The 12041-nt window shown below is 41.5% G+C and overlaps 1 protein-coding gene across 1 annotated transcript in view; it reads right to left on the bottom strand.

The window, feature by feature from the left end:
• LOC135520385 (zinc finger protein ZFPM2-like) overlaps positions 1-12041 on the bottom strand; it is a 239964-nt gene that overhangs the window by 183528 nt on the left and 44395 nt on the right. The window contains exon 2 of the mRNA XM_064945902.1: positions 11175-11333. Within this exon, the coding sequence (XP_064801974.1) occupies positions 11175-11333 (159 nt within the window). The remainder of the gene's footprint in view (positions 1-11174; positions 11334-12041) is intronic.

Raw genomic sequence — 12041 nt, 5'->3', positions numbered from 1 at the left:
ATATACATAGAGGGAGAGAGACAGAGACAGATATACATAGAGGGAGAGAGACAGAGACAGATATACATAGAGGGAGAGACAGAGACAGATATACATAGAGGGAGAGAGACAGAGACAGATATACATAGAGGGAGAGACAGAGACAGATATACATAGAGGGAGAGAGACAGAGACAGATATACATAGAGGGAGAGAGACAGAGACAGATATACATAGAGGGAGAGAGACAGAGACAGATATACATAGAGGGATAGAGACAGAGACAGAGATACATAGAGGGAGAGACAGAGACAGATATACATAGAGACAGAGACAGATATACATAGAGGGAGAGAGACAGAGACAGAGATACATAGAGGGAGAGACAGAGACAGATATACATAGAGGGAGAGAGACAGAGACAGAGATACATAGAGGGAGAGAGACAGAGACAGAGACACATAGAGGGAGAGACAGAGACAGATATACATAGAGGGAGAGACAGAGACAGATATACATAGAGGGAGAGACAGAGACAGATATACATAGAGGGAGAGACAGAGACAGATATACATAGAGGGAGAGACAGAGACAGATATACATAGAGGGAGAGACAGAGGCAGATATACATAGAGGGAGAGAGACAGATATACATAGAGGGAGAGAGACAGAGACAGATATACATAGAGACAGAGACATATATACATAGAGACAGAGACAGATATACATAGAGGGGCAGAGACAGATATACATAGAGACAGAGACAGATATACAGAGACATAGTCAGATATACATAGAGACAGAGACAGATATACATAGAAACAGAGACAGATATACATAGAAACAGAGACAGATATACATAGAGGGGCAGAGACAGAGACAGATATACATAGATACAGATATACATAGAGACAGAGACAGCTATACATAGAGACAGAGACAGATATACAGAGAGGGAGAGAGACAGAGACAGATATACATAGAGACAGAGTCAGATATACATAGAGACAGAGACAGATATATGTCAAGGGAGAGAGACAGAGACAGATATACATAGAGGGAGAGACAGATATAGATAGAGGGAGAGAGGGAGACAGATATACATAGAGACAGAGACAGATATACATAGAGGGAGAGACAGAGACAGATATACATAGAGGGAGAGACAGAGACAGATATACATAGAGGGAGAGACAGAGACAGATATACATAGAGGGAGAGACAGAGACAGATATACATAGAGGGAGAGACAGATATATATCAAGGGAGAGAGACAGAGACAGAGTTACATAGAGGGAGAGACAGAGACAGATATACATAGAGGGAGAGAGACAGAGACAGATATACATAGAGGGAGAGAGACAGAGACAGATATACATAGAGGGATAGAGACAGAGACAGAGATACATAGAGGGAGAGACAGAGACAGATATACATAGAGACAGAGACAGATATACATAGAGGGAGAGAGACAGAGACAGATATACATAGAGGGAGAGAGACAGAGACAGAGATACATAGAGGGAGAGACAGAGACAGATATACATAGAGGGAGAGACAGAGGCAGATATACATAGAGGGAGAGAGACAGAGACAGATATACATAGAGGGAGAGAGACAGAGACAGAGATACATAGAGTGAGAGACAGAGACAGATATACATAGAGGGAGAGACAGAGACAGATATACATAGAGGGAGAGACAGAGGCAGATATACATAGAGGGAGAGAGACAGATATACATAGAGGGAGAGAGACAGAGACAGATATACATAGAGACAGAGACATATATACATAGAGACAGAGACAGATATACATAGAAACAGAGACAGATATACATAGAAACAGAGACAGATATACATAGAGGGGCAGAGACAGAGACAGATATACATAGATACAGATATACATAGAGACAGAGACAGCTATACATAGAGACAGAGACAGATATACAGAGAGGGAGAGAGACAGAGACAGATATACATAGAGACAGAGTCAGATATACATAGAGACAGAGACAGATATACAGAGACATAGTCAGATATACATAGAGACAGAGACAGATATACATAGAAACAGAGACAGATATACATAGAAACAGAGACAGATATACATAGAGGGGCAGAGACAGAGACAGATATACATAGATACAGATATACATAGAGACAGAGACAGCTATACATAGAGACAGAGACAGATATACAGAGAGGGAGAGAGACAGAGACAGATATACATAGAGACAGAGTCAGATATACATAGAGACAGAGACAGATATATGTCAAGGGAGAGAGACAGAGACAGATATACATAGAGGGAGAGACAGAGATACATAGAGGGAGAGACAGAGACAGATATACATAGAGACAGAGACAGATATAGATAGAGGGAGAGACAGATATACATAGAGACAGAGACAGATATACATAGAGGGAGAGAGACAGAGACAGATATACATAGAGGGAGAGACAGAGACAGATATTCATAGAGGGAGAGACAGAGACAGATATACATAGAGGGAAAGAGACAGAGACAGATATACATAGAGGGAGAGACAGATATATATCAAGGGAGAGAGACAGAGACAGAGATACATAGAGGGAGAGACAGAGACAGATATACATAGAGGGAGAGACAGAGACAGATATACATAGAGAGAGAGACAGAGACAGATATATATCAAGGGAGAGAGACAGAGATACATAGAGGGAGAGACAGAGACAGATATACATAGAGACAGAGACAGAGGCAGATATACATAGAGGGAGAGAGACATACACAGATATACATAGAGGGAGAGAGACAGAGACAGATATACATAGACAGAGACATATATACATAGAGACAGAGACATATATACATAGAGGGGCAGAGACAGAGACAGATATACATAGAGACAGAGACAGTTATACATAGAGACAGAGACAGCTATACATAGAGACAGAGACAGATATACAGAGACATGGTCAGATATACATAGACGTAGTCAGATATACATAGAGACAGAGACAGATATATATCAAGGGAGAGAGACAGAGACAGATATACATAGAGGGATAGATACAGATATACAGAGGGAGAGACAGAGACAGATATAGATAGTGGGAGAGAGACAGAGACAGATATACATAGATGGAGAGAGACAGATACAGATATACATTGAGGGACAGAGACAGAGACAGATATACATAGAGGGAGAGACAGAAACAGATATACAGAGGGAGAGACAGAGACAGATATACAGAGGGAGAGACAGAGACAGATATACATAGCGGGAGAGAGACAGAGACAGATATACAGAGAGGGAGAGACAGATATACAGAGAGGGAGAGAGACAGAGACAGATATACGTAGAGGGAGAGAGACAGAGACAGATATACATAGAGGGAGAGACAGATACATAGAGGGAGAGACAGAGGCAGATATACATAGAGGGAGAGAGACAGAGACAGAGACAGAGACAGAGACAGAGGTACATAGAGGCAGAGAGACAGAGACAGATATACATAGCAGAAGAGAGACAGAGACAGAGACAGATATACATTGAGGGAGAGAGAAAGAGACAGATATACATAGAGACAGATATACATAGAGACAGAGACAGATATACATAGAGGGACAGAGACAGAGACAGATATACATTGAGGGACAGAGACAGAGACAGATATACATAGATACAGATATACATAGAGACAGAGACAGCTATACATAGAGACAGAGACAGCTATACTTAGAGACAGAGACAGAGACAGATATACATAGAGACAGAGACAGATATACATAGAGACAGAGACAGAGACAGATATACATAGAGACAGAGACAGATATACATAGAGACAGAGACAGATATACAGATATACAGAGAGACAGAGACAGCTATACATAGAGACAGAGACAGACATACATAGAGACAGAGACAGATATAGAGAGAGGGAGAGAGACAGAGACAGATATACATAGAGACAGAGACAGTTATACATAGAGACAGAGACAGCTATACATAGAGACAGAGACAGATATACAGAGACATAGTCAGATATACATAGACATAGTCAGATATACATAGAGACAGAGACATATATACATCAAGGGAGAGAGACAGAGACAGATATACATAGAGGGATAGATACAGATATACATAGAGACAGAGACAGATATACAGAGAGGGAGAGGGACAGAGACAGAGACAGATATAAATAGAAGGAGAGAGACAGAAACAGATATACAGAGGGAGAGACAGAGACAGATATACAGAGGGAGAGACAGAGACAGATATACATAGCGGGAGAGAGACAGAGACAGATATACAGAGAGGGAGAGACAGATATACAGAGAGGGAGAGAGACAGAGACAGATATACATAGCGGGAGAGAGACAGAGACAGATATACAGAGAGACAGTGACAGATATACATAGAGGGAGAGGGAGAGACAGATATATATAGAGGGAGAGAGACATAGACAGATATACATAGAGGGAGAGAGACAGATATACATAGAGGGAGAGAGACATAGACAGATATACATAGAGGGAGAGAGACAGATATACATAGAGGGAGAGAGACATAGACAGATATACATAGAGGGAGAGAGACAGAGACAGATATACATAGACAGAGACATATATACATAGAGACAGAGACATATATACATAGAGACAGAGACAGATATACAGAGACATAGTCAGATATACATAGACATAGTCAGATATACATAGAGACAGAGACAGAGACAGATATACATAGAGGGGCAGAGACAGAGACAGATATACATAGAGACAGAGACAGCTATACATAGAGACAGAGACAGATATACAGAGACATAGTCAGATATACATAGACAAAGTCAGATATACATAGAGACAGAGACAGATATATATCAAGGGAGAGAGACAGAGACAGATATACATAGAGGGATAGATACAGATATACATAGAGACAGATATACAGAGAGGGAGAGGGACAGAGACAGAGACAGATATACATAGAAGGAGAGAGACAGAAACAGATATACAGAGGGAGAGACAGAGACAGATATAGATAGTGGGAGAGAGACAGAGACAGATATACATAGATGGAGAGAGACAGATACAGATATACATTGAGGGACAGAGACAGAGACAGATACACATAGAGGGAGAGAGACAGAGACAGATATAAATAGGAGAGAGACAGAAACAGATATACAGAGGGAGAGACAGAGACAGATATACAGAGGGAGAGACAGAGACAGATATACATAGCGGGAGAGAGACAGAGACAGATATACAGAGAGGGAGAGACAGATATACAGAGAGGGAGAGAGACAGAGACAGATATACGTAGAGGGAGAGAGACAGAGACAGATATACATAGAGGGAGAGGGAGAGACAGATACATAGAGGGAGAGACAGAGGCAGATATACATAGAGGGAGAGAGACATAGAAAGAGACAGAGATACATAGAGGGAGAGTGAGACAGATGTACATAGAGGGAGAGAGACAGAGACAGAGACAGAGGTACATAGAGGCAGAGAGACAGAGACAGATATACATAGAGACAGATATACATAGAGACAGAGACAGATAAACATAGCGGAAGAGAGACAGAGACAGAGACAGAGACAGATATACATTGAGGGAGAGAGACAGAGACAGATATACATAGAGACAGATATACATAGAGACAGAGACAGATATACATAGAGGGACAGAGACAGAGACAGATATACATAGAGACAGAGACAGATATACATTGAGGGACAGAGACAGAGACAGATATACATAGATACAGATATACATAGAGACAGAGACAGCTATACATAGAGACAGAGACAGCTATACATAGAGACAGAGACAGATATACATAGAGACAGAGACGGAGACAGATATACATAGAGACAGAGACAGATATACATAGAGACAGAGACAGATATATATCAAGGGAGAGAGACAGAGACAGATATACATAGAGGGATAGAGACAGCTATACTTAGAGACAGAGACAGAGACAGATATACATAGAGACAGAGACAGATATACATAGAGACAGAGACAGAGACAGATATACATAGAGACAGAGACAGATATACATAGAGACAGAGACAGATATATATCAAGGGAGAGAGACAGAGACAGATATACATAGAGGGATAGAGACAGATATACATAGAGACAGAGACAGAGACAGATATACATAGAGACAGAGACAGATATACAGAGAGGGACAGAGACAGAGAAAGATATACATAGAGACAGATATACATAGAGACAGAGACAGATATACATAGAGACAGAGACAGATATACATAGAGGGAGAGACAGATATAGATAGAGACAGATATACATAGAGACAGATATACATAGAGACAGATATACATAGAGACAGAGACAGATATACATAGAGACAGAGACAGATATACATAGAGACAGAGACAGAGACAGATATACATAGAGACAGAGACAGATATATATCAAGGGAGAGAGACAGAGACAGATATGCATAGAGGGATAGAGACAGATATACATAGAGACTGAGACAGAGACAGATATACAGAGAGGGAGAGAGACAGAGACAGAGACAGATATACATAGAGGGAGAGAGACAGAGATACATAGAGGGAGAGACAGATATACATAGAGGGAGAGAGACAGAGACAGATGTACATAGAGGGAGAGAGACAGAGACAGATATACATAGAGACAGAGACATATATACATAGAGACAGAGACAGATGTACATAGAGACAGAGACAGCTATACATAGAGACAGAGACAGATATACAGAGACATAGTCAGATATACATAGAGACAGAGACAGATATACATAGAGACAGAGACAGATATACATAGAGGGGCAGAGACAGAGACAGATATACATAGAGACAGAGACAGCTATACATAGAGACAGAGACAGATATACATAGAGACAGAGACAGATATACAGAGAGGGAGAGAGACAGAGACAGATATACATAGAGACAGAGTCAGATATACATAGAGACAGAGACAGATATATGTCAAGGGAGAGAGACAGAGACAGATATACATAGAGACAGAGAAATATATACATAGAGGGACAGAGACAGAGAAATATATACATAGAGACAGAGACAGATATAGATAGAGGGAGAGACAGAGACAGATATTCATAGAGGGAGAGACAGAGACAGATATACATAGAGGGAGAGAGACAGAGACAGATATACATAGAGACAGAGACAGATATACAGAGAGGGACAGAGACAGAGAAAGATATACATAGAGACAGATATACATAGAGACAGAGACAGATATACATAGAGACAGAGACAGATATACATAGAGGGAGAGACAGATATAGATAGAGACAGATATACATAGAGACAGATATACATAGAGACAGATATACATAGAGACAGAGACAGATATACATAGAGACAGAGACAGATATACATAGAGACAGAGACAGAGACAGATATACATAGAGACAGAGACAGATATATATCAAGGGAGAGAGACAGAGACAGATATGCATAGAGGGATAGAGACAGATATACATAGAGACTGAGACAGATATACAGAGAGGGAGAGAGACAGAGACAGAGACAGATATACATAGAGGGAGAGAGACAGAGATACATAGAGGGAGAGACAGATATACATAGAGGGAGAGAGACAGAGACAGATGTACATAGAGGGAGAGAGACAGAGACAGATATACATAGAGGGAGAGAGACAGAGACAGAGATACATAGAGGGAGAGACAGAGACAGATATACATAGAGGGAGAGACAGAGGCAGATATACATAGAGGGAGAGACAGAGACAGATATACATAGAGGGAGAGAGACAGAGACAGATATACATAGAGACAGAGACATATATACATAGAGACAGAGACAGATGTACATAGAGACAGAGACAGCTATACATAGAGACAGAGACAGATATACAGAGACATAGTCAGATATACATAGAGACAGAGACAGATATACATAGAGACAGAGACAGATATACATAGAGGGGCAGAGACAGAGACAGATATACATAGAGACAGAGACAGCTATACATAGAGACAGAGACAGATATACATAGAGACAGAGACAGATATACAGAGAGGGAGAGAGACAGAGACAGATATACATAGAGACAGAGTCAGATATACATAGAGACAGAGACAGATATATGTCAAGGGAGAGAGACAGAGACAGATATACATAGAGACAGAGAAATATATACATAGAGGGACAGAGACAGAGAAATATATACATAGAGACAGAGACAGATATAGATAGAGGGAGAGACAGAGACAGATATTCATAGAGGGAGAGACAGAGACAGATATACATAGAGGGAGAGAGACAGAGACAGATATACATAGAGACAGAGTCAGATATACATAGAGACAGAGACAGATATATGTCAAGGGAGAGAGACAGAGACAGATATACATAGAGACAGAGACAGATATAGATAGAGGGAGAGAGACAGAGACAGATATTCATAGAGGGAGAGACAGATATATATCAAGGAAGAGAGACAGAGACAGAGATACATAGAGGGAGAGACAGAGACAGATATACATAGAGGGAGAGACAGAGACAGAGATACATAGAGGGAGAGACAGAGACAGATATACATAGAGGGAGAGACAGAGACAGATATACATAGAGGGAGAGACAGAGACAGAGATACATAGAGGGAGAGACAGAGACAGAGATACATAGAGGGAGAGAGACAGAGACAGAGATACATAGAGGGAGAGACAGAGACAGATATACATAGAGGGAGAGACAGAGACAGATATACATAGAGGGAGAGACAGAGACAGAGATACATAGAGGGAGAGAGACAGAGACAGAGATACATAGAGGGAGAGACAGAGACAGATATACATAGAGGGAGAGACAGAGACACATAGAGGGAGAGACAGAGACAGATATACATAGAGGGAGAGACAGAGGCAGATATACATAGAGGGAGAGACAGAGACAGAGATACATAGAGGGAGAGACAGAGACAGAGATACATAGAGGGAGAGACAGAGACAGAGATACATAGAGGGAGAGACAGAGACAGATATACATAGAGGGAGAGACAGAGACAGAGATACATAGAGGGAGAGAGACAGAGACAGAGATACATAGAGGGAGAGACAGAGACAGATATACATAGAGGGAGAGACAGAGACAGAGATACATAGAGGGAGAGAGACAGAGACAGATATACATAGAGGGAGAGAGACAGAGACACATAGAGGGAGAGACAGAGACAGATATACATAGAGGGAGAGACAGAGGCAGATATACATAGAGGGAGAGAGACAGATATACATAGAGGGAGAGAGACAGAGATACATAGAGGGGCAGAGACAGAGACAGCTATACATAGAGACAGAGACAGATATACAGAGACATAGTCAGATATACATAGAGACAGAGACAGATATACATAGAGACAGAGACAGATATACATAGAGGGGCAGAGACAGAGACAGATATACATAGAGACAGAGACAGCTATACATAGAGACAGAGACAGATATACATAGAGACAGAGACAGATATACATAGAGGGAGAGAGACAGAGACAGATATACATAGAGACAGAGTCAGATATACATAGAGACAGAGACAGATATATGTCAAGGGAGAGAGACAGAGACAGATATACATAGAGGGAGAGACAGATATACATAGAGACAGAGACAGATATAGATAGAGGGAGAGAGACAGAGACAGATATACATAGAGACAGAGACAGAGACAGAAAATCATAAAGGGAGAGACAGAGACAGATGTACATAGAGGGAGAGAGACAGAGGCAGATGTACATAGAGGGACAGACATAGACAGATATACATTGAGGGAGAGACAGTGACAGATATTCATGGAGGGAGAGAGACATAGACAGCTATACATAGAGACAGAGACAGAGACAGATATACATAGAGACAGAGACAGATATACATAGAGGCAGAGACAGAGACAGATATACATAGAGACAGAGACAGATATACATAGAGACAGAGACAGATATATATCAAGGGAGAGAGACAGAGACAGATATACATAGAGGGATAGATACATATCAAGGGATAGAGGGAGAGACAGATATACATAGAGGGAGAGACAGAGACAGATATACATAGAGGGAGAGACAGAGACAGATATACATTGAGGGAGAGAGACAGAGACAGATATACATTGAGGGAGAGACAGAGACAGATATTCATGGAGGGAGAGAGTGACATGGGAGAGAGAAGGGAGAGAGAAGGGAGAGAGAAGGGAGAGAGAGAGAATGGAGAGAGAAAGGGGAGAGAGAGAGACAGAGAAGGAAGAAAGAGAGAGAGGCGAGAGGGAGAGAGACAAGGGAGAGAGAGAGAGAGAGAAGGGAGAGAGAGAGAGGAGAGAGAGAGACAATGGAGAGCGAGAGAGAGAAGGGAGAGAGAAGGGAGAGAGAGAGAAGGGAGAGAGAGAGAGAAGGGAGAGAGAGAGAGAAGGGAGAAAGAGAGAGAAGCGAGAGAGAGATGAGAGAGAGAGAGACAAGGGAGAGAGAGAGAGAGAGAGAGAGAGAGAAAGGAGAGAGAGAGAGAGACAAGAGAGAGAGAGAGAGAGAGAAAGAGAGAGTGAGAGAGTGAGAAAGGAGAGAGAGAAGGGAGAGAAGGGAGAGAGAAGGGAGAGAGAGAGATAGAGAGAAGGGAGAGAGAGAGAGAGAGAGAGAGAGAAGGGAGAGAGAGAAGGGAGAGAGAGAGAGAAGGGAGAGAGAGAAGGGAGAGAGAGAGAGAAGGGAGAGAGAGAAGGAAGAGAGAGAAGGGAGAGAGAGAGAGAGAGATAGAGAGAGAGAAGCAGTGTTGTGGGTGACATCTAAATCAATCCGCTGCTCTAAGGTACATTCTGTGAATCATAAATAAAAGATTCAACCCAGAACACAGAGATACAGCATCATTCCCACATTGTTAAATGTCCTGTCAGACTGCCCTGACTGTGTCCAGGTTTGGTTCTGTGTACCATGCCGTTCAAAGAGTTGGAAAATCTTACCAGTCACGTGAATGGGGAGTCAAACCATTTTGGTCTACAGGCGACCACTGCATGGTTCTCAACCACTACTGCTCTAACTACCATCTTAATAGTACAGTATATATCCTGTAAATACTACAATTATTGAAATGTGGAACCCATTTATTGTAGTGTCTATGACTGCCATGTGGATATTATTAAGAGAACTATGAGAATGCAGGTCACCTTTGTTGCAGTAATACTCCATGTCCTCACAGCTCATGTTCTCTGACTCAAACTCTGCTGAGAAGTTCTCCTCTGTGGAGAACCCATCTTTGGCCATGAGCTCGTTCTCCTCCGACACACACTCCTCCTCTTCCCCCAGGGCGCCATCCTCTAGGGGGCCTGGACACACACACACACACACACACACACACACACACACACACACACACACACACACACACACACACACACACACACACACACACACACACACACACACACACACACACACACACACACACAGAGTTATTTGATATATACTGTTTAAACATACTGTATAAGACAAAATTAGACAAAACTGAATGTTCTTTGCCAATTAAACACATAACTACTCCATCTAAACTAGGCATTGAAGAAGTGCATTGTGGATGTTATGCACCTGAAAGCAACCTGACTTAGTAATAAATGACAGGTACCGACTGAACCAACCCTCTGAGAGAGAGAAAGAATAAAAGTTCCTCTGTGACTTTCACTCCAGCAGCAGCATGGGAGGTCTGAAGAAAATGCTTGTATCCATTTGTTAGCCTTATCAGAAGGTACAATGTTGATTTCCCATTTACAATTCCTGCCCCCAGGTAACACACCAGAACAATCGTAAAGGAGACATTTTTCTGTGTGATTAATTTTCCCCCTCTGTGTGCAATATTATTTCTTTAAATCTAAATGATTTCAGAGTTTTGGCTTGTAGCTGTACATCTCTTCTGGTATTTGCATATTACCATTTTGCTTCAATAAATTGGTGCTGATGGAATTACAGTACAGCAGCCTGATTTGTATTAGTTCAGAAAACATTTCGCCCTGCATCTGAATGCTATTAAAATAATACAT

The sequence above is a fragment of the Oncorhynchus masou genome, chromosome 29, assembly GCF_036934945.1.
Source record: "Oncorhynchus masou masou isolate Uvic2021 chromosome 29, UVic_Omas_1.1, whole genome shotgun sequence".
Taxonomy (NCBI): domain Eukaryota; kingdom Metazoa; phylum Chordata; class Actinopteri; order Salmoniformes; family Salmonidae; genus Oncorhynchus; species Oncorhynchus masou.
This window is presented reverse-complemented; position numbering and strand designations above follow the sequence as displayed.